We start from the raw sequence: 27,788 nt of genomic DNA on the forward strand, positions 1-27,788 counted from the left end.
CATCACTTCAGACCAGAAGCCAATCCTGTGAAGGGAGTGAAAGGTGCAGGGTATCCTTCCTGGGAATTTCTGTCAGTATATAAGTGAGAGAGTCAGACTAGTTAAGGGTCTGCTTGTTATTTTGCATCCCCTCTGTGCTCTCGTATTTCTCTCACTGCTAAATAATTTTTTTTCACTGCTGTCTACACAGGTGGCAGGTGTCTACAGCTAGAACATCAGGATCAGGTGCTAGAGAGGATGGAGGTCTTTGCAAGATGTTAAAGGACCAGAGGCAACAGCAATTCCCAGTATAGGTCAGGAACCAGTAAGATAAAACAAGATCAGAGATCCAGCAAGGTATGGCAGATCCAGAAGCAAAGGCAGAATCAAGAACTGAGTAAGAGTAATTAAGAGTAAGAAGAGTCTCCATTAGGAGTACAGTAGTGGCATATAAATGCAAAAACAAACAAACTGGCAAGGGTCAGATACTGACAAAGCATGGAAGGACCAGGAACAAGGTGAGGTCAAAGAGAACAAGTATCTGGTGAGGCAGGGTCAAACCAGAAGCAAGAATAAGGAGAAGGCAGGTATCAGAACATAGTCAAAGGCAAGGCAAGTTGAGGCTGGAAGCAGAATCAAGAATATGCAACCACCACAAAAGCCTATATGACTGATTCAAAACTGAGCAGCACATGAAGCCTTTTATATAGTCTTCTAGGGCTTTAGCTGCATTGCATGTTTGCTCAGACTCTGATTATTGCAAGCACACTTGAAGAGTGAATTGTGATGCTGTTTAGTATCGTGCCACCAGAGAAGCCTGTGCCAGGACATCTGATCCTGGCAAAATTTGTGTAGTTAGTTGCCTTTTGTCTTGCTTTTTAGGGATGTTACCCAGAGCTAAGATCTGAACCTAGGAAAGGGGAATAAAGGTGAATAACGTCCAGTGAGGATTAAGGAGCATTACAATGATGAATTGAAAAGCTATGTTAGCTTGAGCTATGGTGATTGTACAAGCTGGTGAACATTATCTTTATGATTCTTCATCCTGAAAATAATGGATGAATGGTCTAAAACATTGAAATATGCTTTCTTAAATACTATGGAGTTATTGATTCACAGAAGTTTGTTTGGTACCTGCAGACTTACCTTCTAGTGTTCAACTGTTCCCATGATATCAAAACGGCAAGTAATCTAATCTTTGGCATGACCTGTGACCAACTGGATGTTTGATTAACCATTGGCAAAGTTCAAGTTCTTTTAAATATCCAGGCTTGCGGGCTCAAGTTGCTCCTCTGCTGTTCCTGAGCATCCACTTAAAACTCCAGTGGGAAACTAAAGTTTAGTTTAATTTTAAAAGGATTTGCTACTGTTTTTGATTCTGTCAATGTACAAATGCTTCATTAAGAAACATAAATCCAAAAGAATCTTCCCACTGTGAAGTCACATAGAAATATTTTTGCTCCTCGGAAAGGAATGGATTCAAAAAGCAAGGAACCATAAATGCACAGTGTTTTCAAACGCCATATTTCTTATGCAGTTTTTGATGTTGCTGTTTCAGTTGCACAGTAGACAAGACCTAAGACCTAAAACCATTTAAATTGAAATTGAACTTTTCCTCTCCTTTTAAGTCCTAGTCAATTATAACAACATATCATTTTGAAGTATTTACTGTAACATAAAGGCTTATAAATGCAACATTAAATACTGACAGTATTTAATCTTATGGAAAGTATATTTTAGTACTGGAAATATTGGCTGCCTTTAGATTGAATTACTGTACAAAGACTAAAAGGTGGAATTTTTATGTATAAGTTATCAAGCCCAGTACTAGCTTGTGGGTCTGAGATGACTAATTAGGATATAAAATGCACTGCTGGTATTGAAGCCTTACCTCTCATCTGAACCATGGGTTAGTAATTTCAGTGTAACATCTGCATTTTTGTATAATCTCTCTTTTGGGTAGAAAACCTTCACCCTTGTAGAGGCACAGTGCCATCAGAATATGGGTTTCTTCAAAGTCACAAGAGCAAGATGGAAAAATGGAACATTTATGTACAGAACATTAAGTCATAACTCATCCTAATTCTTACTGATAAATCTTCTAAAATGAACCCTTTTTTTGATTCTCATTCTTCATTAATGGCAAAGAAAGCTTAAATCTGTGGCTAACATTGGTGCTCCAGTTTTATATCTAGTATTTAGCCATAATGATCTGTGAACATATATCTGATCAATTTGTTTTGATATCAGAACTTTAGTCACATAGTATATGAGTTCTTTTGACTGGAGAACCAATTTTGACATAAAGGATTTGTAAAGATTTGTAAGCGCACTAATGGAAAATGAGAGTGGAAGTGGAGTTCATATATTAATCAGAATTTCTCAAATGGGGAATTTATATGACCCCAGAATAAAGGTAAAAAAGTTGTGGAGTAGAACCATGTAAGCTGCTTTAAGTTCCTTCACGATGAAAAATGGTAGGATAAATGCAATGTAGTAATAAAAAATTGTTTATGATATATTTGCACTAGGAAGATCTTGTTATTGAAGAATTTAAAAGAATGTTTCTCTATATTCCAAATATGTTTCAGTAAATTCCAAATTTTAAAATAGCTAATGTAGAGTTTTAATGTAGCTGAATATTATAAAAACAAATTTATGGGGCCAGGTTGGGAAAAATTATAAAAACAAATTTAACCTAGTTTTAAATTTTGTCTCTTCAGATACAAAAAATGTCCAGGTGCAAAGACAGGGTTGGGTGAGAGCAATGTTGAAACGCTTAGATGTTATCTATTTGAACTAAGAATAAAACTAACTTTGGGCAATTGAAGACCAGGTTCGGAAAAGTATCCTGGGAGAAGGTCCTGGAAGGCAAGGGAATCCAGGGGAGATCTTGGAGGTACAAGCCTTAACGATACCAGTGATAAGCAAAGCAGGGAAGAGCAGAAGGACACTGATGTAGAGGTGAAGAGAGGTGGCAAGACTGATTAGAAGTAAAAGGGATCTCCACAGGAAAGGAAATTGGGGCAAGTGCACAAAAAGGCATACATGGAGGAGGCAGCTTGATACAGGACTCTTCGCAAGGCTAAAGCTGATTATGAGCTGAAACTTGTGAAGAATGTCAAGGGCAGGGGTCCTCAGACTTTTTAAACATGGGGCCAGTTCACTGTCCCTCAGACTGTTGGGGGGGCGGACTATAGTTTGAAAAAACTACGAATGAATTCCTGTGCACACTGCATACTAAAAATTAATAAAAATAAAAATTAATTAATTTAATTAAAATTTTAAAAATAATTTAAAAAATAAAAGATGCTTGTTCTGCTCGCTTGGGCTGCAGCAGAAGCCCATGATGAGGTGGGCAAGAGCATGTCCATATTCAAGGGACATAGTTACAATGTCTGCGATCGTGCTGAGTGGGGGGGGGCTGGAAGATGGGCACAATTGTGCTGGGGGAGGGAGATGGACGCAATGGTGGGTGTGCTCGTGGGGGAGGGGACACTGGAGCGATCACGGGAGTGCCCGGGGAGAGATGGGCACGATCGTGAGCGTGCTCGTGCAGGGAAGGTGGGCACGATGGCGGCCATCTCCACCCCCCCCCCCGGCAGAACCGTGATCATGCCCGTCTTCCCTGCACAAGCACACCCGCAATCATGGTCATCTCCCCACTGAGTATGTCTGCGCCGGCTCAGAGCTTTTGGACTTGCTCAGAGATCGTTTTCTCCAAGCGAGTCCACAAGCTCTGAGGTGGGCCAGATCAATCAGCATGGCTGGCCGGATCCGATCCTTGAGCTGTAGTTTAAGGACCCATGGTCAAGGGCAACAAAAAGGGCTTCTATTCTTAAGTAAATAGTAAGAGAAAGGGGAAACTTGAGAAAGATTATGGTACTGCTCTATAAGACTCTGATGCACCCACAGCTGGAGTATTGCGTCCAGTTCTGGCCTCCACATTACAAGAGGGACATAGCAAGGTTGGAATCACTTCAGTGCAGGGTCACAACAATGATACAGCTGGATTGCAGGGGATGCAATATGAGATGAGATTGAGGTTGACTTTTCAGCTTGGAGAAGAGGAGTCTCTGAGGGGATCTTATAGCGACATACAGGTATGTGAAGCACTGTTACATGGTGGAAGGTCATGACCAGTTCTCCCCTGTGGTGGAGGGAAGGACTTGATTCAGTGGGGCAAAGTAAAAGGAGTGTCAGTAAGTGCTACTTAATGGTTAGGACCCCTAGGATATGGAATGGACCTGGATGTCGGGAAATACTTCCTGATCGTTAGGACCCCTAGGATGTGGAATAGGCTTCCACAGGAGGTGATGGAGGCCCCATCAGTGAGGGTGTTCAAGGAGGGATTGGACATCCGCATGTTGGACATTATATGCTTGTTCTAGGGGGCATACTAGATGGTCCAGGAGATCCCTTCTGACTTGGTATGATTCTATCCAGTAAATGCATGGCAGATTGGCTGGAAACTTGAAGAGGTACATTTCATAATGTAAAATGTATTACTGCTGTGCTTTATATATAACATGATTGTGGTAGTTTATATTTGTGTGATACAAATCTGGAAAGTCAAGAAGCAATGAATGTTAATTCGATGTACAAACCTCATGTTACAGCTCTATAATTGTATAAGAATTGTGGAGCATGGATGTGTAATTGTATTAAATTTGATGATGTGTTTGAATGAAATGAATAATTATATGAAGCTGTAAACCTTTAAATGATTGTTGATTGTAAATTAGGTTACTCTTGAAATAATTGGCAACCATGTTCTCATTTTGCTGAAAATAAGTACTATAATTTCAGTCATTTTGAACCAAATAGTTAAGGCAGTCAAACTATTTTGAAATTGTCAGGAGACAAAAATTATGTTTAGGTTTGTGTCTTTAAATGTATTCTGATTCTCTGCTGCACCAATAATACAGACAAAAAGCCTTCATGATATCCCAAAGGCAGTGACTATCTGACAGTGCAATCCTACAGAGTGTAGAGCAGAGATTCAAACATGGACAAACCACCTCATTTAAAGCACTGCAGGGCTCAAATTGGCAAGTTGTAAGTAAAGGAGGATTGTGTTTATGGTTCCTTTTACATCCTTGAGGTAATGGGTTGGCTTTCTAAAACCAATTTGCTCACTTTTGATCCAATAATTTGGGCACATGTCATAGAACTGGAAGTGGGATGTGGATCTGAAGCCTCCTGTGGCATATCCCTTGGCACACTTATTTATTTAATGAATTATATGCCACTGCAACAGTCCATATCTGGGCTCCCTTCGTGGCTCACTTGTTTCTTCCCTGATGTTGGGAGTTCCAGGACTGAACATGAGCCAACTATTTATACAACAGTTCTAACATCAGATCTCACCCTTTGAGGGTGGCTCTCTTTCCCTCTGCACTCACAGGGGAAGATCCAGTAACAGTAGGTCCTAGGATGCCCTTCTGGGAAGCATACAATGATGTTTTAAATACAGAAAGTAAAAGTAGTTCCTAGGTGATAGAGTGACAAACATATAAGTCTTACCTGAAGTCATACTGAGTAACCTAAAAAGTAAGATTCTAACCTGTTGGCACAACATCTACATGCTTTACAGGGCGTTGCACAGGCTACTCAATCCTCACTTTTTTTAGTAAGTAAATCACTAGTCATATGTGTTGTTTTACTGGAGTATAGATTTAATTGAAAAATTATATGCAATCATTGCAATGTAATAATTTCTGTTTCTTAGTCCAGCAGGTTGCAAATTTGCTAAATAACTCCAGGATTACCCTAACTTTAGTGTACTACAGAGGATGAGATTCTGAGATGGCATGACACATTTTAAGCTGATGCCAATACATAACAGTTTAAAAACTGACATTTGTGCTCAACACCATACTGCCACAGTCCTTACTGCTTCATGACAAACTGTCATTCTGCAGTACTATGTCTAGCTGGTAGATGTAAAATTATCTTGTTTTATTTTGCAGGGGCTAGTATACTGTTGACAGTGCTGAGGAGTAAGACAAGTCCGTGCCTCATCTGTATGACGGTAGCTAAAAAGTGTCAAATCATGAATTCTGTAAAAACAAGGTGCCTGTCAAGTCTTTCCACATTTTTTGGATTGCTTAGAGCAGCTGTGGTTGTCTGTTTTATCTTTAATGCATCTTCCACTTACTACCCCAAACCCCTAAATCTACTTCCTGTATTATGATTCACTGTGTAAGCATGATTAATATAACCATAACATTATTGCAACTGTATAATGTTGTAAGCAATCTGGGTTAAAATCTCCACTTTGATGGGCCGTATGGCAATCACTCACCCTCAAATTTATATCTATAAAATGGAGTAAGTAGTGAGTGAATTAAAAAACATGTGAACATTTCATTCAAACTGTGCATTAAACAAGGATAAGTATTAGTGTAATCCTGTGGTTATTAGAGTCTCAATGACCATGCAATTTTTTAGAACCCAACTTTTGACCTTGGAGACCTTCTCCCAGGTTGGAGCACCCTCCTAGCTATGGTTCCAAGGTCAGAAGAGTGATCTTAGGGATGAGCTTTCAGACATGGGGAGGGAGGAGCCAAACTCCCCTGCATACAAAGTATCCTAGCAGCATCTCAAAATCATCTGTTTTGTGTGAAGGTACAAGCATAGAGGAGACCGTTCTCTCACTATGTGAGATGCCTATAACGTTCCAACTTTGGGAGCTTGCAGGAAATTTGATTGGATTGCATCCTAAATGTTTTACATGGTTAAGAGAACTGCAGAAATTATAGGTGAGGAACTGCTGGTAGTCTACACAGTAATATGTGATGGGGTTTTACAGCAAAGCCTCTGACAATGTTTTGCTTAATCACAGTAATATCACATAATTTGTGATATTATAAAATATTCTAATTTTGCAAATAGCAATGTCACCAGCAGTGTAATTTTTGTAGCTTCTTGTTAGGGTGGCATATTAGACATATCTGTGTAGGCAGGGTGAGGACTAGAAAGCTTGGATGGGAAGAGATTCTGGTAGATCTAAAATTTGGGGAGTCTGGAAGAACTTGATGAGGTGAAACTCCATGGTGATAGCATCTTGAGGTAAGCGGAACCATCTCTCATTAACGATCAGTGTTGGATTTGTTGGACCCTGCTTGGTGTATTACCTGTGCCTCATCTGGGTGTTTTGTTTAATAGAATCTACTTATGTGGTGTTGACAGGAGTCAGGAATACTGTTTTTCCTAATGGCATAGTTGGATTGGTGCCCCAGTCTGCCAATACACAGCGACAGGCTGCATGCTTATGTCTGCTTGCAAGAAACTTTGCATTGGTATTTGTTAGAAGGAACATGCAAAGTAGGGAATATAATGGAGTGGGGAATTTGCTATACAACATAAACTCTTAAAATATATTTAATAAATGTGCTCATGCTCTTTGTGTGAATAGTTCTTTGAAGTGTTTCTCACTAACAGTTCTCACAGAAAGGTATCTCATGATGTTTTACCTTATAGAAGAGAATGTGAAACTGAACTGGGATTTGAACTTGGCTGTCCCAAGTCTTGAAATATCTGTGTCTCTAGTCTCTGTGCAACATCATTGGCTTTAGTAATAAGTGAGTTTGGTTCTGAATATACTGAAATATAAATTGTGATGCAGACAAGAATTAATGCCAAGATTTTAAAAATAAGTATATGCCACTAAAGGTTGATTTATGATTACCAGAGAGCAAACTTTGCGGCTTCTGCTGTTTAACACGAGGAAATCTTTACTTTCACTGATAAATTAGTTTAGATCATTATGATTTAAATAACTATTCAGGTTAAAAGGGAGGATGAAACAAACTTCATTTTTCAATTGATCTGCAAATCAATTTCTTTTCTGTGCCCAATTAAAACCAGCCATTTTTCTAGCTGCAGGTAAATTCAGTAAAAATGAAGCTTGATCTTAAAGGCAATAGGTGATCGTGATCACCCTTTTTGTCAGGGAATGGATCAGTGGTTGAAGGTAGTTGTCACCAGACCTTGGGCATGCCACACTGGCTTTATAATTTCAGCTGTATGTGAAACCAAGAGAAATGCCCTTAAGGGTATGCCACACTTCCATTTAATCATTTTAGTATTCAAAATATTGGCTGTTGTGTAATTGCTGTGAAATCCAGTTATGCAGACTCTAGCTTCTTTTCAAGCTAGAATCTTTACTAGTGGAACAGGAAAACCAGGTTTATATTGCACAGTGTTAAAAGTAAAATCTTTGTAATAATTCAGAGGGTTTTGCAGGGTGTGTTGCCAGTGCCCCTTTGGCTCAGTTTGCATATTTGGTCTGAATACTTGTTCTTTGGAGCCCTGTCATTTTTTACAGTGGCTATGCATCATTTACATATGACACTACTGATAGGTTTGCCCTGTGAGAGTTCCTTTCAATATTTTTCATCTTGGTGCTAGCCCCCCATGTTTTGTAAGACTGTTGGCATGCTTATGTGGGGCAGCAAATTTGTTCAGTTTGCTTTGGGCTTCTTTCATTCTTCTCACTTAGTCATTGATATGACTTAGGGTTTTATGCCATTTGACAATGTAATCAATTTTGCTGTGTAATTAATTTTACTAGCCTGCTAATTGCATTATTACTCTGCTGCCAAATAGACATCACTAAAAATGTAGCTGATACTTGCTTTTTTATGGCCTCCGTATAGCATTGGTGGAGAAGGTTTGTATTTTTTGCTCTGAATGAGGGTGGACTGATATTTTTTTTTAGTTGTGGGGCCTGTTAGATAAGCTTGGGCTCTTCTTTGAGCTCTAGTGCCAAAATACATTTGCTTTTTTTTTAATCCATTCCCCCTCCCCTGTCCTCATGATTAAAAGGTGAAAAGCTTAACCTGGTGTCGATTATGGAGGTTTGACTGGAAGAGGTGCAGAGGTTGGTCCTGCCTGGTCTCAGCTGTTTCCATATGGGTACTTATACAGGTGACATATATGGTCAGCGGCAGGAGGAAGGGATTGCTGTGTTCCATTAAAAAATCATCCCTGCGCTAGGTGCTTAACAAAAAGATTTAGTCTACTCTGTATTCAGTTAGTGCTAGATGAACAATATATGAGTAGGTGGGAGATGTGTGATCATATATTGCTACCTTCCAGTATGGATTGAAGCTTCCTTGATAAAGTTTCCATTTTTGGGCAAGGTGTTGGAATGGGTGGTGGCGGGACAACTCCAGGTACTCTTGGATGAAACTGATTATCTGGACCCATTTCAGTCTGGCTTCAGACCTGGGTATGGTACTGAATCTACCTTGGTCGCCCTGTACGATGACCTGTGCAGGGAGAAGGACAGGGGGAGTGTGTCCCTGTTGGTTATCCTGGACCTCTCAGTGACTTTCAATACCATTGACCATGATATCCTCCTGGATAGGCTGGCGGGGTTCGGGGTAGGAGGCACTGCTTGGCAGTGGTTCCACTCCTACCTTGAAGGCTGATTCCAGAAGGTGGTACTGGGGGACTTTGGCTCTGTGCCATGGCAACTTTGCCATGGAGTTCTGCAGGGTTCCATTTTGTCCCCCTTGGTATTTAATATCTACATGAAACTGCTGGGAGAGGTCATCTGAGGTTTTCGGCTATGGAGTTGCGGAATCATTCTAGTCCTCCTCTGAACCTTTTCCAGCTTGTCTGCATCTTTCTTCAACTGTGTTGCCCAGAACTGGACACAATACCCCAGGTGAGGCCTAACCAGTGCTGAGTAAAGGGGAACTAATACGTCATGTGATTTGGAAGTGATATTTCTATTAATGCAGTTGAAAATAGCACTTGCCCTTTTGGCAGCCACATCATATGCTTTGAATCATATTTGGCTTGTGATCTACAACAATTCCAAGATCTTTCCCACTTGCACTATTTCTGAGCCAAGTATATCCTATCTAGTAATAATGGATTTGGTTTCTTTTTCCTAGGTGGAGAACTTGGCATTGTCCCTCTTGAATTTCATTCTGTTGTTTTCAGCCCAGTGCTCCAGCCTAGCAATATCTGTCTTCTAGCATATTAGCTATTGTTGTTTAGTCACAAAGTCGCGCCCGACCCATCGCGACCCCACGGACAGCATTCCTCCATGCTCCACCATCCCTTAGAGCCCACCCAAGCCCACACCTACTGCCCCAGTGACCCCATCTAGCCGCCTCAACCTCTGCCGTCCCCTCCTCCTTTTGCCATCAGTCATTCCTAGCATCAGGGTCTCCTCCAGTGAGTTGTTCCTTCTCATTAGGTGGCCAAAGTATGTGAGTTTCATCTTCAGTATCTGACCTTCTAAAGAGCAGTCAAGGTTGATTTCCTTTTAGATTGATTGGTTTGATCTCTTTGCAGTCCAAGGGACTTACAGGAGTCTTCTCCAGCACCACAATTCAAAGGCCTCAATTCATTGGGGCTCAGCCTTCTTTATAGTCCACCTTTCACAGCCATACATTACAACTGGGAAAACCATCACTTTGACTGTATGAACTTTTGTTGGTAGGGTAATGTCTCTGCTTTTTAGTATGTTGTCTAGATTTTCCATAGCTTTCCTCCCCAGGAGCAAGGGTCTTTTAATTTCTTGGCTGCAGTCACTGTCTGCGGTGATCTTGGAGTCCAGGAAAATAAAATTTGTCACTACCTTCATATCTTCCCCATCTATTTGCCAGAAAGTGATAGGACTGGATGCCATGATCTTAGTTTTCTTAATGTTGAGTTTCAAGTCAGCTATGCGCTCTCCTCTTCCACCTGCATCAAGAGGCTCTTTAGTTCCTCTTCACTTTCTGCCATTAGAGTGGTATCGGCTGCATATCTGAGGTTGTTGCTATTTCTTCCACGAATCTTAATTCCAACAGGTGATTTATCTAGCCCCGCTGGTCACCTCCACTAGCTTTGTTGTCGCTCAGACTTCCTAAGGTCCATTTGACTTCACACTCCAGGATGTTTGGCTCGAGGTCAGTGACTCCCCCCCCCCCGCCCCATGGTTATCAGGGACATTAAGATCTTTCTCGCGTAGTTCTGTGTAATCTTGTCAGCTCTTTTTAATCTCTTCTGCTTCTGTTCGGTCCCTGCCATTTTTGTCCTTTATCATGTCCATCTTTGCATAAAACATAGAAACATAGCGAGTCAGAAGGGGCCTCCCGAGCCATCTAGTCTGACCCCTGGCTCTAGCTGGCTCCGCTGACGACATGCCCACCATGTGCATGTCTAGCCTGTCTTTGAACACCCTCACCTATGGGGCCTCAACCACCTCCCGTGGAAGCCCATTCCATACCCTTGGGGTCCTAACTATCAGGAAGTGCTTCCTGGCATCTAAATGGAACCTTGGTTCCCTGAGCTTTGCTCTGTTGGAGCGCATCCTGCCTTTCTCTGCAGGGGAGAACAGGTTTCTACCCACCTCTGTGTGACATACTCTCACATACCTGTACATCGCCAACAGATCCCCTCTGAGACTTCTCTTCTCCATGCTGAAGAAAAACATTCCCTTGATATCTTCAATTTTCTTGAAGAACTCTTTCGTCTTTCCCTTCTATTGTTTTCCCCTATTTCTTTGCACTGTTAATTTAAGAAGGCCTTCTTATCTCTTCTAGCTATTCTCTGGAATTCTGCATTCATTTGGGTGTATCTTTCCCTTTCTCCCCTGCCATTCACTTCCCTTCTTTCCTCAACTATTTGTATAGTCTTCTCAGACAGCCATTTTGTTTTCTTGCATTTATTTTCTTTGGGATGGTTTTAGTTGCTTCCTCCTCTACAGTGTTGTGAACCTCCATGCATAGTTCTTCAGGCACTCTGTCTATCAGATGTAATCCCTTAAATCTATTTGTCACTGTATATTCCTCAAGAATATGATTAAACCTGAATTTTGCAACAAGCAGCTCCTAGTCTTCTTTTTACTGACTGTTTAGAACTTCTCCAGAGCTTCAGAGCACACAATCAATCTTATTCTGGTGTTGACCATCTGGTGATGTCCATGTGTAGAGGAGTCTCTTGTGTTGTTGGAAAAGAGTGTTTGCTATGTCCAGCGTGTTCTCTTGACAAAATTCTGCCAGCCTTTCCCAGCTTCATTTTGTATTCCAGGGTCAAACTTGCCTGTTATTCCAGTTATATTTTGACTTCCCACTTTAGCATTCCAATCCCACATAATGATGAGGGCATCATTTTTGGTGTTATTTCTAGAAGGTGTTTTAGGTCTTTATAGAACCAGTCAACTTCAGCCTCTTCGGCACTGGTGGTTGGGGCATAGACTTGGACTACTGTGTTGTTGCATGGTTTAACTTGGAATTCAAACTGAGATCATTCTGTCATTTTGCAGATTGTATCCCAGTACTGCTTTTCCTACTTTTTTTGGCTACTCCATTTCTTCTAAGGGATTGTTGCTTACAGTAGTATAGATGATAGTCAACTGAATTAAATTCATCCATTCCTATCCATTTTAGTTCACTGATTCCCAAGATGTTGATGTTCAGTCTTGTCATCTCATGTTTGATCACATGCAGCTTACCTTGATTCATGGATCTTACATTCTAGGTTCCTATGCAGTATTGCTCTTTACAGCATCGGGCTTTCCTTTCACCACCAGATACATCTGCAACTGAGTGTCCTTTCAGCACTTTGTCAAGCTAATAGATTCCTGATGGACCTAAGACAGCATTTAGATAACTCTGCCTGCCATTGAATCTCTAGTGCATTTTCTGGTATGAAGCTTACTAGCAACATACATACATACATATATTTAGGATATTTCTAGGCCATTCATCATTTTCTTCACTGAGTGGCTTACAGTAGCGCCTAGTTATGATGGCTGGGTTTGCATGATCACGGTGTGTGTGCTGGTTGTAAGCCACCTAGCATAATTAGCCTTGCTGAGCATGATTGTTGTGATGGTTGACACAGAAATGTGAGGGATTTGGTTACAAATCATCCAGCAACTGTCAAACAAGTCAAGGATTTTAGGGAAGTTTATAAACAAGGCCAGGCTAAGGCATTTTGCTGCCTAAAAAAAAGATGGAAGTCTCTCCCATTTCATGTACCAAAGAGTTTTTCTTCAACACTGGCAATGAAACAGTCTGCTTTACTAACTCTGAAAGCAGCAGTCTCACTTCTGAAACATAGGGCAGGCTGTGAGGCATACAGCTATCTCTGTTATCATGTTGCTGCTCCAGTATCTGTAGCCTGGGGCAACTGCATCATTCTACCTAATAGTAGGATGAAGCTGTTTGTAAACTACACCTGCTCCCCAAACCCACTGCAGGTTCACTACAATGTATGCATAGCAAGTGCATAGCATAATTGCTGACTTGGACCTGGCAAATCTGGAAAGGGAAAATAAGCCATGGTCTCTTGTTTGTCTTCCATGAAAATGGGAACCTGGATACTCTTTAAAATTTGAGCTCCTCCCTGTTTTGCTGAGAGTGAGGTTGATTTTGTTGGAAAATATATTGATGTCTAAGGATGTGGACGCTATAGTCTGATGATACACTATGGTCTTACTCAATCCTTGCCTACCTAAAGATTTGCCTTATTCTATATTGAACATCATCAATCTGCCACTTTACAACATATCAGCCTCCACTAGTTCTTAGGAAACACAGTCCATTGTTAAAGAATCTTATTTGAGGGACTAATTGAAGATTTTCATCTTTTTGACTTGATGGTAAGATAGTAGCTCCACAGACTTCTTGGTTTAAAAAGTTACAGAGATTCATTGCAATCTGACTTTCAAGTGAGTTCATAATAGAATCTGCATTGATTATCCTTGTTGGTGACCTATACTGGTAAGATAAAGACGCAGTATGGTCTTTGATACTTTTGGATCTCATAGTGCATTTTTTCTACTCTTGATATACTCTGCGATTTTATACTCTACAATTTGAATTGCCTACATGCATCCCAGTGACTGCTGCTGGTCATCACTAGAATGTACCAGGAGAAATAAGCTGATATATAATCCAGACAGAATATAGAATATGATAGTGGATGGGCCCATTGACCTAAAACTATGATATATACTAGTTTTAGATGAAGTTGCATCTTAAGGAACAGACTTGCAGGTTGGGAATATTCACAATGGAAGTGTATTCACAGCACATTTCCTTGGTTTTATTTAATTGCTATCCCTGTGTATTGATTTTAAGAAATTATATCAAGAGTTAATGATATTATTGTATTCCTGAAGTTCATTATTATTGTATTTTATACATATGTGTGTGTGCATGTGTGTATAATTTATTAGAACTACATCCTGCCTTTTTCTTTTTTAAAGAACTCAAAGCAGCTTACATTTTCCCCTTCCTGCTCTCAGTCTTATTCACACAACAACAACCTTGTGAATTAGATTGGGCTGAGAGTCTTTGGCCCAGAGTCACCCAGTTGGCTCCATGGCTGAGCATAGACTGGAACCCAGATCGCCTGAATCCCAAACAGATGCTCTTAACAGCTACATTGGCTTTCAAATTTATTTATTTATTTATTTATTTCCTTTTTAATACTGCTCAATAGCCCAAGGCTATCTGGGCTGTTAACAAAATTGTTATTATTTAGTAATATTTAGTGTCTCATAGCAGAAAAGCATGATAAAAATATTGATAAATACCAGGCCAACTGCCCATATTTATAAGCATAGCTTCTTTTTTCCTAATGGGGCCAATGATAACATTCTTGAAGTAAATCTTATTTGAAGTTGTGTGCGTGCGTGCGTGCTAACAAGCACAAATATTCAGTTATCTAGAACATTTGTATGCCACTCTATATGTAGACAGGTTTCAGAGTGGTGAACAATATAATCATACAACTTTGCTTGCCTCTTCTACAGAATTCTTTCAAGGATGTAAAAATTCAGTGTGAGAAGATGTGTGTGGTGCTGCTCAGTCCTGTGGGAAGAATTGAGATATTGGGATGTGAAATAGGAGTTCATCAAATACTCCTTCAAGAACATGCTGCCCCACAGAATAGGTAAGCCCCATGGATTAGTTTACAAACATAGTTAACAGTTGAAAACTTTTAATTGCATGACAAATGTTTGTCTAATTTACCACAATACATTTGCAGTTGAAGTAGTATTTTAATTTTTGATGTCAACAAAACATTCTAATCTTCAATTCTATTATTTCATCCTGCAAACTCAAACAGTACTAATGATGCTCTGTTGGATATTTCCATTGTGCAAGTGGTTGTGCAGCTGCTTGTACATGCATAAGGCACAGTTGGTTGTGCAGACATAACATGCAACTGTTGCCCAAAGAAATTCAGAAGTGTAATATGTCTTGTCCAACTGCTCAAAACACAACTTTAATCGGATTCTTTTATTATGCATAGTTTGGAACCAGGTTTCCACTAGTGCTAAGTCATAAATGCTAGCAGTTGGTCAGTACCTTTATGAGCAGTATGGCCAGAACAAGGGGCAGTGTTTGACGGGCTTTGCCACTGACTGCTAAAGAGCCTGGGGTCATTTTCATTTTATCTTTAAATCTCTCTTTAATAAAGGGATGATCATTGTCTGCAAATCCACACATTGCTTATGAACGCATCTTTTAATTTGGAAAGGCAAGCTTAGCACAATAAAGGAGAAAGATGGGACCAATCCCTTAGACTGGACTGAGCCACAAAGTAACTCAGGCAGCATCATAAGCTTCCATAATTAGCAAGTCATGTATGCAGTGCAAGTCATGTATGCATGTATGCAAAGTCAGCAGTGTTCCTAAACTGACCTCTGAATGTGTTTGGAAAGTAGTGTTGCACCCTGGCTATCTTTAGAGATCAAATGGAAGAGTATATAAGAACATGTCGGTTATAATTAAAGAACATGGGTATAAAGTGATATGGAGATGATATTTAACACCAGTTAAGTTAAACCAAATGGATGATAAATATTCTAATGTTTGTTGGAGATGTGGGAAAGAGATTGGAACTTACAAACATATGTGGTGGGACTGTGATTATATACAAAAGATATGGAACATGATGTTTAATGAAATTAGAGAAATTTTAGATATAAATTTAGAAATGTCACCAAGAATTGTCTTATTTTTGTTGACTGAAAAACAAGATATAAATAAAGTTAAGAAAGAATTGATTTTAAATTTGATAAGGGCAGCCAGGTTAGTGGTGGTTAAATATTGGAAACAATTGGGTTATGCAAAGGAACGAATGGTATAACAAATTATGGATTATGGTAATTAATGATAAATTGACAACAGAAATAAAAATTAAAAAGGGATATTAAAAGTAAATAAATATAATGTAATATGTGAAGATTTTGTAAAAGTAGTATTGATGGAAAGTAAACGGTGTAAGCATATTGAAGAATATATGAATTTCTGGAGGGGATATGAGTATAAATGAAGTATATTATACACTGTTAATTTTTATAATATATGAAATGAAATGGAGGTAGCAGTTAGTCTGCTGGGGAGTGGGTTAAATTAGAAAAACATTTAAAAAAAATATAGTCAGGGACCCTGTTCTCCCCGAGTCAGAAGAGAGCAAAACAGGTGGCAGGCAAATATACTGGCTAATCCCTACTGACCCTAACCCCAACTCTAATTCCTACCAAAGATGAATCCCCTGAAAAATTGCAACTAAGTTACACTGATGAAAATCTATATGAAGGTCATTATTATTTATCCTCTTTATGTTTTCTATCACCAGCACCTTCAACTAGTAACTAGCTAGGCCACGTAGATTTAGCAAAGTACTGTGTCCCAATGAAATTATAGTCAGTTGTAGTTTTAATTGCATTTTAGATGTTTAACTAAATCTGAGTAAAATTACATATACATAAAAATAATGCTTTTGAAGAGAAAAGCATTATTTCTCTGTATTGCAGAAGATGCAATAGTGTCACAATATAGGAAATACATCTTCCTGACTCCTGTATGTATTCCTGCTGGTGTGAGGGGCATGTCTTTTCTAAGAAGCACATAATGATGATCAGATATGGATGTGTATCATAAACATATTTATATTTGAAAAGAAAAATCCTGTCCTTTAAACAGACAGAAAGTAAATTCAGAAATCTGCTGGCCCTACAATTAGAAAAAGTGGGGTGGCTACTATCAGAACAGATACCAGGGAATATCCAGCATCTCTTAAGGTAGTTTGTTGCCTTCAGGTGTGATGGAGAACACTCTCCATCACTACTATTGAAGTAAGATTCAACTGTCAGTCTTGGAGGGATGTGTGTGAGTACTATCTTGTCCTTTGCCTCAGGTAGCAAAATATCCCTGGTTGACCCTGAAATGGGGACTCCTTTTTAACTTCTGATGACCATCATCATCATAATTGATGTAAGGATATATCAATGACATATTGGAGCCCTGCTTCAAAACAAAAAATATTGAATTATATCTTCCAAATGGCATTTTAAAGGTATTTATAAATGCCAGAGCTTGAAATATAACATTTAATCTCTTTCTTTCATTGATAGGTAATAGCTGTTAAACTATCTGGGCTGTTATATTTGACAGAACAAAGTTTAAAAAGAAAAAGAAAATAGGATCTATTCTCTCACTTTCTCTTGTTTTAAACACCAGTTAGTAATAAAAACACAGGGAAAACACACAGAAAACTAATAAAAAAATTAATTGGCTCCTGTCAGAGAGAATTATAATGAGCCTAAGTAGGGTTATAAATGTTTGTGTTGCACAGTCATGGAGGTATTTTACATAATACTGCATGCTAAAATTAGTTTATATTATTTAAGCTTTATGTTTGAACACTTCTGTTAGCGCATTCTGGGGAGCTTCCAAGTGCTGCAACCTTGAGAGGGTTTTAAACACCAGTTAGTAATAAAAACACAGGGAAAACACACAGAAAACTAATAAAAAAATTAATTGGCTCCTGTCAGAGAGAATTATAATGAGCCTAAGTAGGGTTATAAATGTTTGTGTTGCACAGTCATGGAGGTATTTTACATAATACTGCATGCTAAAATTAGTTTATATTATTTAAGCTTTATGTTTGAACACTTCTGTTAGCGCATTCTGGGGAGCTTCCAAGTGCTGCAACCTTGAGAGGGATGTAGGCTGTTTCTGGAAGTCCAGTAGCAGCTTGATGTTTTCCCTGAAATTCTAAGTAGACACTTCACAGGGAGCTGCTCATTATGGCCCTTTCATGTCAATACTTAGAATAGCAATCATCCTAAAATGTTTACAGTTCATTCACTCCTTATTACAGATTCATGAGTGTAAGAACAAGATGCATGCCACATGCCATTCAAAGCAAGTATATCTAAATTCTCTCCTGCCAAAGATGGTTGTGAAGGGATTGAAAGATTCCTGAAATATATGGGAGGAGACAAGTTGGAAAAATTGCAGAGTCCTGTTCATAACAAAATAATACAAAAAGTGAAAATAGCCGTTTTGGCCAAAAGAAAAAGAAAAAAAGCTAAATTCATGTTAGCATACTGTCTTAATTAGGTGAACTTCAAGGTTATAAAATACTGTGTAACCTTCTGAGTTGTCTAAAAATTTTCATCAGGCAAAATGGCAAACAAAACATAACAGAGCCACTGGTGCCTGGGTTATATAAAATTCTTTATACTAATAATCTGTCATTAACTTTTTTTATGACTTCTCTCAGTGAAGTCAAGTTTAATTGCAAAGCACTCTCATATCAGACAATTTAGACCAGTTCAGCCATAACAATAGACACAATTATATATAAAATGAAAAATTGGTTTCATGCAAGGAAATTATGTGCATTTATTTATTCAAGAATATTTTACTCTGATTTTCTCAGGAACTCAAAGCCAAACTGGGGGTCAGACTAGATGGCTCAGGAGGCCTGTTCCGACTTGCTGTTTCTGTGTTTCTAAATCAGTCATTTTTGTTCAAATTTACTGTTTGAAACTCTGCTTATTATTCTGCTGATACTCTATGTATCTTTTTTTAGAGTGTTTCTTTTTTTCTGTCCTTCTTCTTCCAGCTTCATTTTCTTTGCTTGAATGACTTTAGAGGTTCGGATTCTAGTTTGAATGTCCCATCATTTACGGGGTAGTGCAAAGGCCACAAGAAATGCCATCACTTTTACTAATGGTTCTGGGGTAATTACAACAGATAGCTGAAATTAACCTTCCTGTAATGCCTGGAAATTGTCTGTGGGGCATATGTTCCTTAACAATACTCAGCATGATTAGACAACTGAGTAGAATCAGGACAGTTCTTTAAACCTCTGGTACAAAGGTGGGAAACCTGTGAACTTCCCTGTGTTGCTGGACTACAGCATCCCTGACTAATGACCATGCTTGGTGCAGCTGATAGGAGCTGGAGTGTAACAACATCTAGGTTACAAATTTTTTGTGTCTGCTGTAGTGGATAGATCAAGATAGGGGAAAGGTAAATGAGGAAACTCCCTGAAACAGGGTGACGGATAAGGAAGAACTAGAAGACACTGCACCAATGGAAGCAGTGGGACTCTCAAACCATTTTAAGTTATTTGAGGAAGAGAGGAGTGAGAAACCCGCTGAGAAAGAACTACATGAGATAGAGACAAAAGCCCAATAAAGTAAGGAAAAAGATATCGAAGTTTTCAACAACAAAAGGAGAAGAGTGATAATTGTGGCAGATCTCCTGCAATGCAAGATGGAAAAATAGGTATGTCATGACAACCCAGAGAATCCCTAAGTATGCTGTCTCCCTGGAGCCAAGCTTAATGATATAACCAATGAGTTCACACATCTCAGACAACCCACTGACAAATACCCTTCCTTCTCATCCACATGGGAACAGATGACACATCTCTTACCGACCACACAATCAGAACCAGAACCAGAATGTAACTGTCGAAAAGCAACTTGCCAGCGTTTCCAAAAAGATTGAAAGGACTTCAGTTTCAATCATGGGGGACTTCAATTTCCCTGATATATTCTGGGAGACAAGTTCTGCCAAACATGGCTCCTCCAACAGATTCCTGACATGCGTTGCTGACTACTTCCTCCAGCAGAAGGTAGAAGAAGGAACAAGAGGACCAGCTCTCCTTGATTTGAGACTAAGAGAGATGACCTAGTGGACAAAATAGTAGCCATAGGAACCTTGGGGGAGAGTGAGCATGTGATACTTGAATTCTCAATTATAAGGAAGACAAAGGGTAACTGGAGGCAAACATGCATCCTGGACTTCAAGAAAGCCAACTATAACTTTGTTCTATAACTAGAAACATAGAAACAGAGAGAATCAGTAGTGGCCTCCCGGGTCTAGTCTGACCCCCTGGCTCCAGCCAGCTCTGCTCATGAAATGCCTACCATGTGCATGTCTAGCCCATCCTAGAACACCCTCACCAATGGGGCTTCAACCACCTCCCATGGAAGCCCAATACATACACTTGGCGTACTTCCTGGCATCCAAATTGAACCTTGGTTCCTTGAGCTTGGCTCCATTGGAGTGGGTCCTGCCTTCCTCTGCAGGGGAGAACAGGTCTTTATCCACCTCTGTGTGACACCCCCTCATGTACCTATATATCACCAACAGATCTCTTCAGGTCTCCAGACTGAAAAGACCCAGTTCCCTCAGTCTCACCTCACCTCACCTCATTGTGGCTTTCCCCACAATCTGGGCAGCATCCTTGTGGCCCTACGCTGCACTGACTCAAACGTGGCTATATCCTTCCTGTAATGTGCAGGTCAGAACTGAACGCAGTACTCCAGTTGCGGGCACACCTGAGTCATATAGAATTGCAGTAATACCTCTATCTAGAAGCCATGCTTCTGGCTTTGCATCCAAGGGTGGCATTCACCTTCTTGACCACCACACCACACTCATGACTCATGTTTTGCCTGCAGTCAACCAGTACCCCGAGGTCCCTTTCACAAGTGCTGCTCTCCAGCCACTTGTCACCTAACCTTTACTTAGGGCACCCATTCCTATGCCCCAGACTGGAACAATGATAAGTGAAGTGCTATGGCAACACACCCTTAAGGGAAAAGGAGTCCAAGAGGGGTGGGGAATCTTGAAAAAGAAGATTCTCCAAACACAACTATGAACACTTTCAACAAGAAAAAGTGCAGAAGACAACACAGGAAGCCTGCATGTCTCCACAAAAAGTTAAGTAACAACCTGAGAAAAAAAAAAGGAACATGTACAGTAGGTGGAAGAAGGGCCAGGCAGCAAAAAAAGAATATAAAGAAATGGCAAGGAATTGCAGGGACAGGAAGGCTCAAGCAGGGCATGAGCTGGGAATAGCAAGGGATGCTAGGAACAAGTAAGCCTTCTTCAGATGCATCCATAACAAAAGACCTGTGAAAGAGAAGGGTGTCCAGCTACTTAAAGTGGATGGCAGAGTGATAACAGATGGCAAAGAAAGGCTGAGACACTCAATTCCTACTTCACCTAAGTCTTCTTCCACAAGAAGATTTACAACCAAGAGGCAGTACAAGCTGAAAGTGAGGGATGGCAGCCCAAGAATAACAGTCAAGGATGGAATAAACATGTTCATATCTTCAAAACCCAATGAACTCTATCCCAGAGTCATAAAAGAGCTAGCGGAGTTATTCTCAGAACCACTGCCTATTATCTTCAATAAATCCTGGAAAACAGGAGGTGATGGATGACTGGAGAGGGACTAATGTTGTCCCCACTCTCAGAAAAAGTGAAAAAAGATGAACCTTAGAACTACAGACCAGTTAGTCTGACATTAATTCCTGGAAAAATTCAGGATCAAATTATTTAAAAAATCAGTCTGCAAGCATTTCTTTGAAAAAGTAGTGATTAATAAAAGTTAAGATGGATTCATCAAAAATAAATCCTGTTAGATTAACTTTATCTCATTTTTTGACTAGGTAACCTCCCAAATGGACAGGGAGAACACTTTGGACATTACCTAGATTTTAGCAGAGCTTTCAACGTAGTGCCACACGACATTCTGACAAACAAATTAGCAAAAAGTGGACTAGATAGAAAAACTATTAGGTGGATCCAAAATTGGCTGCTAAATTGGGCACAAATCAATGCACCTTCTGTAGGAAAGTAATTAGTGGGGTGCTGTCAGTCCTGGTCCCAGTGCACTTCAGTACCTTCATTAATGATTTAGATGCAGAAGTAAAAGAAAGATAATCAAATTTGCAGATGAGACAAAATTGGGTGGAATAGTCAACACGCTAGAAGACAGAGTGACAATCCAGGGTGATCTTGATAAACTTGAATGGTGGGCTGAAAAGCAACAGAATGAGATTCCATAGGAACAAGTGCCAAGTCCTTTACCTAGGAAAAAGAAACCAGAGGCAAGATGGGGAATGTGTGGCTCAATGGAAAAGACCTTGGAGTTCTTTAGTCTGTGAACAGGATGCATTAATAGAAGTATTACTTCCAAATCATGAGAAGTAGTTGTTCCCCAGTACTCTTCACTAATCAGACCCCATCTGGAATACTGTGTCCAGTTGTAGACACCAAGGTTTAAGAAAGATGTAGAAATTTAGAAAGGGTCCAGAGGAAGGCAAAAAAATAAAAATAAAAAAGGTGTGGGGTTTGGAAATACTGCCCCCTGAGAAGAGTCAGAGAGAACTGGGTATGTTGAGCCCTTAGAAGAGAAGACAGTGAGTGGGAGGCATGATATCCCTCTATAAATACCTCAAGGGCTGTGACAAAGAGGAAGGTCATGATATCTTCTCACTGATACCAGAGTTTTTTTGTAGTTCATTCGCAAAGCTGTGCCCGACTCTTTGTGACCCCATGGACACCATTCCTCTAGGTTCTCCTGTGCACCACTATCCCCCGGAGCACACACAACCCCACACCCAACTCTCCAGTGACCTCATCTAGTCACCTCAACTTCTGCTGTCCCCTTCTCCTTTTTCCTTCATTCCCAGCATTAGGCTCTTCTCCAGTGAGTCCTTCCTTCTCATTAGGTGGCCAAAGTATTTGAGTTTCATCTTCAGTATCTGGCCTTCTAAAGAGCAGTCAGGGTTGATCACCTCTAGGACTGACCGGTTAGATCAACTTGCAGTCCAAGGGACTCGCAGGAGTCTTCTCCAGCACCACAATTCAAAGGCAAGAATTCTTTGGTGCTCAGCCTTCCTTATGGTCTACCTTTCACAGCAGTACATTGCACCTGGGAAGACCATAGCCTTGACTATACGCACTTTTGTCAGCAGGGTGATGTCTCTGCTTTTTAGTATGCTGTCTAGATTTGCTATAGCTTTCTTCCCAAAGAGCAAGCATCTTTTAATTTCTTGGCTGCATTCCCTGTCTGCAGTGATCTTGGAGCCCAGGAAAATAAAATCTGTCACTACCTCCATTTCTTCCCATCTATTTGCCGGGAAGTGATAGGAATGGATGCCATGATCTTAGTTTTCGTACTGCTGGGTTTCAAGCCAACTTTTGTGCTCTCCTCCTTCACCCACATCAAGAGGTTCTTTAGTTCCTCTTCATTTTCTGCCATTAGAGTGGTATCATCTGCATATCTGAGATTTATTTATTATTTATTTATTTAAAATATTTATATGCCATCCTGTTTGCAAAAAGCCTCAGGATGGCTTACAGCATAAAATATAACATAAATAAATTTCCGACCCACGCTGGCTGGGTGGGTCGGGAATTTATTCATGTTATATTTTATGCTGTAAGCCATCCTGTTGATATTTCTCCCGGCAATCTTAATTCCACCTGGTGATTCATCTATCCCCGCCTTTCTCATGATGTGCTCTGCATATTAGTTAAATAGGCAGGACGACAGTATACAGCCTTGCCGAACACCTTTCTCAATTTTGAACCAATCATTGGTTCCGTGTCCAGTTCTTACTGTTGAACCAATCATTGGTTCCGTGTCCAGTTCTTACTGTTGCTTCTTGACCCACATATATTGTAGGTTTCTCAAGAGACAGATAAGATGATGTTGTTGTAAGCCACCCCGAGGCTTCGGCGAATGGGGCGGCATAAAAATGTTTTAATAAATAAATAATAAAAATAAATAAAATGATCTGGGACTCCCATCACTTTAAGAACTTGCCATAAATTGTTGTGATTCACAGAATCAAAGGCTTTAGCATAGTCAATGAAGCAGACATAGATGTTTTTCTGTAACTCTCTAGCTTTCGCCATGATCCAGCGTATCTTGGCAATTTGATCTCTGGTTCCTCTGCCTCTTTGAAATCCTGCCTGTACTTCTGGTAGTTCTTGATCCACATATTGCTGGAGCCTAGCTCGTAGGATTTTGAGCATAACTTTGCTAGCACGTGAAATGAGAGTAATGGTGTGATAGTTTGAACATTCTTTGGCATTGCCCTTCTTTGGAATTGGAATGTAAACTGACCTTTTCCAATCCTGTGGCTACTGTTGAGTTTTCCAAATGTGCTGGCATATTGAGTGTAACACTATTACTACATTGTCTTTTAAGATTTTGAATAGCTCAGCTGGAATACTGTTTCCTCCACTAGCTTTGTTGTTGCTCAGACTTCCTAAGGTCCACTTGACTTCACATTCCAGGATGTCTGGCTTGAGGTCAGCAACCACCCCATCGTGGTTATCAGGGACGTTAAGATTTTTCTTGTATAGTTCATCTGTGTAATCTTGCCACCTCCTCTTAATCTCTTCTGCCTCTGTTGGGTCCCTGCCATTTTGGTCCTTTATCATGCCCATCTTTGCATGAAATATTCTCTTCATATCTCCAATTTTCTTGACGAGATCTCTGGTCCTCCCTATTCTATTGTTTTCTTCTATTTCTTTGCACTGTTCATTTAAGAAGGCATTCTTATCTCTTCTAGCTATTCTCTGGAATTCTGCATTCAATTGGGTGTATCTTCCTCTTTCTCCCTTGCCTTTCGTTTCCCTTCGTTCCTCAGCTATTTGTAAAGCTTCCTCAGTCAGCCATTTTGCTTTCTTGCATTTCTTTGTCTTTGGGATGGTTTTAGTTGCTACCTCTTGTACAATGTTGCAAATCTCCATCCATAGTTCTTCAGGCACTCTGTCTATCAGATCTAATTCCTTAAATCTATTTGTCACCCCGACTGTATATTCATCAGGAATATGATTTAGGTCATACCTGAGTGGCCTAGTGCTTTTCCCTACTTTCTTCAATTTAAGCCTAAATTTAGCAGCAAGAAGCTCATGATCTGAGCCACAGTCAGCTCCTGACTGTATAGAGCTTCTCCATCTTTGGCTGCAGAGCACATAGTTAATCTGATTTCTGTGTTGACTCTCTGGTGATGTCCATGTGTAGAGTCATCTCTTGGGTTGTTGGAAAAGAGTGTTTGCTATGACCATCATATTCTCCTGACAAAATTCTGCCAGCCTGTGCCCTGCTTCATTTTGTACTCCAATGCCAAACTTGCCTGTTATTCTGGTTATCTTTTGGCTTCCTACTTTAGGATTCTAATCCCCCATGATGATAAGGACATCATTTTTTTGGTGTTGATTCTAGAAGGTGTTGTAAGCCTTCATAGAACTGGTCAACTTCAACCTCTTCAGCATCAGTGGTTGGGACATAGACTTGGACTACTCTGATGCTGAATGGTTTGCCTTGGATTTGAACTGAGATCTCATTCTGTCATTTTGGAGATTGTATCCCAGTACTGCTTTTCCTACTCTTTTATTGACTATGCAGGCTACTCCATTTCTTCTGAGGGATTCTTGCCCACTGTAGTATACCTGATGGTCTTCTGAATTAAATTCACCCATTCCTGTCCATTTTAGTTCACTGATTCCTAAGATGTCGATGTTCAGTCTTGTCATCTCTTGTTTGACCATGTTCAGCTTGCCTTGGTTCATGAATCTTAAAATTTCAGGTTCCTGTGTATAGATCTTTACAGTATCAAACTCTCCTTTCACCACCAGATACATCTGCAACTGAGTGTCCTCAGTGAGATGGTGGTGGCTTGCTCGGAGAAGGCCCCGCAGCCTGTCTGCCCCTGGGCTCGTATAATTAAAAATAGATTTTAAAAGTTATATTTTTCTTACCTTCAATCCTTTTTTAGTTTCTTCGTCTTCGTCTTTATTTCTCTTCTGCCCACCTCTCTTCTGTTTCCTGCTCCATATTCCCGTTCTGTAAGTCTGTGCAATGGTGTGGGGAGGGGAGCTGGTGCACACGCAGTTGAGCTGATACAATTTGGTGCACACACTGGCTTTCTTCTCAGTTTCAAAGAACCGCTGCTCCAACTCAGAGCTTTTGGACTCGCTTGGAGATCGTTTTTTCTGAGTGAGTCCAAAAGCTCTGAGGCAGGCCGGGTAAATGAGCATGGTGGGCTGTATTCGGCCTGCGGGCCATATTTCAAGAACCCATGCAATATAATGATGTCTTTCTGGTATAACTCTGAAAGCTATTTTGTATGCTTCGAATACGTATTTTATAACACTTCTTATTCAAAACAGCTTCAGAATAACAGCATGGAAAGCTGTGTGCGCCTTTGCTCTGATAAATCACTTTTCTTTTTAGCAAGTCTGCAGCATAGCAGGTGTATCTGGTATATTTTAATGACCAAGGGATTCTAAGTCTTACATTGCCTATGCCTGATGGAATCCATGTTATTACCTTTAAATCTTCTTATCCTGTCCCTTCTTCCAGAGAGTCATCTTACCCTCCCTAGCTGGTTGGAGTAGATGAAGTATTTAGAAAGCTCTCACTCCAAGTTTCCTTGTCCATGGTACAAGGGAGTCTTCAGCATTCACGAATGAGCATCAGCTAAACCTCCCACAAGTGGAGCAAACATTGATTTTGCTCCAAAGATGTCTTTATGCACATAGGGAAAGAGCTGGAACAAGGAGCATGCAGGTAGCCACATAAAATGCTACTTTTTTCTTTCTGGTTTCAGTGATTTAAAATGTGGAAATTCTTTACTTAATTAATGGGAATATATGCAATATGTTCTGCATCCTTTTCAGACATTGGGCCTTTTCAACTTGAACTTGAACCATTTTTTAAAAATTATTCTTGAAATTGCATCATAACAGCAGGCTCAGTTTTCTAGCTTTCAGTCCTTATGAAGAGCAGCATGCATGTACGAAAACGTCATGTAATAGCAGACTCCAGGATTACAGAAATAAAAAAAGAAACTCAGGAAAGACCAATGGGGAAGCACTCCAAAACTAGGCTGCGGAGGAATGACCATGCTCCCTGATTGTAGAATACTGATTGACTATTGGAGAGGGGGGAACGGAAGGGGATAAAGTATACTTGAAAACCTGATCAAGAGCACTCCACAAACTTTTTGGTAGGTTCTGTTGTATACATATATTTCTTCTTCTATTTGCCCTTCTTCTGCTCTCTTTTTCTCTTCCTTTGATATTTTTAAAGAAATAATCTTATAGCAGAAGAGGGTTAATGGCATCACTGACCTGTCCTACTGCTAGAAACTAGGAGTGGGGAAACTTGGATTTAGATTACTTCCCAGCTGTGAAAATTTTTATGAGATACTTAAGACAGGTCTGTGGGCCAGATCACACACTCAAAATAAAACGGCATGGCTTATTTAAATAACAGTTGTTTCTCTTCCAAGAAGACATGATGTCCAGGTTTGGATGCGATGACAAACCATACCTCCGTAGTGATTATGGAAATCTCACCCTTGCAAGTGCAGGTCAAACAGTGTGATTTAAATAAGCTATGGTGGTTTAAATTGATGGGGCAAACCAGATCACTATCACCAAACTAAAGCTACCTCACTGTGAGGTTCAGTTGGAGAAAGTCATGTATGCCAGCCCAAGTTTCCAGCTGAATGAAGGAGACACAAGCATGTTGATTATTAATGTATGAATGCTACTTCAAGCTGATACTGTATAATTATTTGTATATGAACCATCTTGCAACTTGAAATATTTCTCATCCTTCTAATATACTACACTGCAATATAGCTTGACTACCTGTTTCCATTCTTGTGACCTTCTAGTATAATGCATTCACTGGAACAGAATCTGTTTGAAGCATTA

The 27,788-nt window shown here is 40.0% G+C and overlaps 1 protein-coding gene across 1 annotated transcript in view; it reads left to right on the top strand.

Annotated features, from left to right (window-relative positions):
• The window catches only part of MGMT (O-6-methylguanine-DNA methyltransferase), a 331,696-nt gene that overhangs the window by 40,115 nt on the left and 263,793 nt on the right, over positions 1-27,788 (top strand). Inside the window, exon 3 of the mRNA XM_044445700.1 lies at positions 14,753-14,892. Within this exon, the coding sequence (XP_044301635.1) occupies positions 14,753-14,892 (140 nt within the window). The remainder of the gene's footprint in view (positions 1-14,752; positions 14,893-27,788) is intronic.

This window comes from Varanus komodoensis, unplaced genomic scaffold (genome assembly GCF_004798865.1).
Source record: "Varanus komodoensis strain SLA01 unplaced genomic scaffold, ASM479886v1 scaffold49, whole genome shotgun sequence".
NCBI lineage: Eukaryota > Metazoa > Chordata > Lepidosauria > Squamata > Varanidae > Varanus > Varanus komodoensis.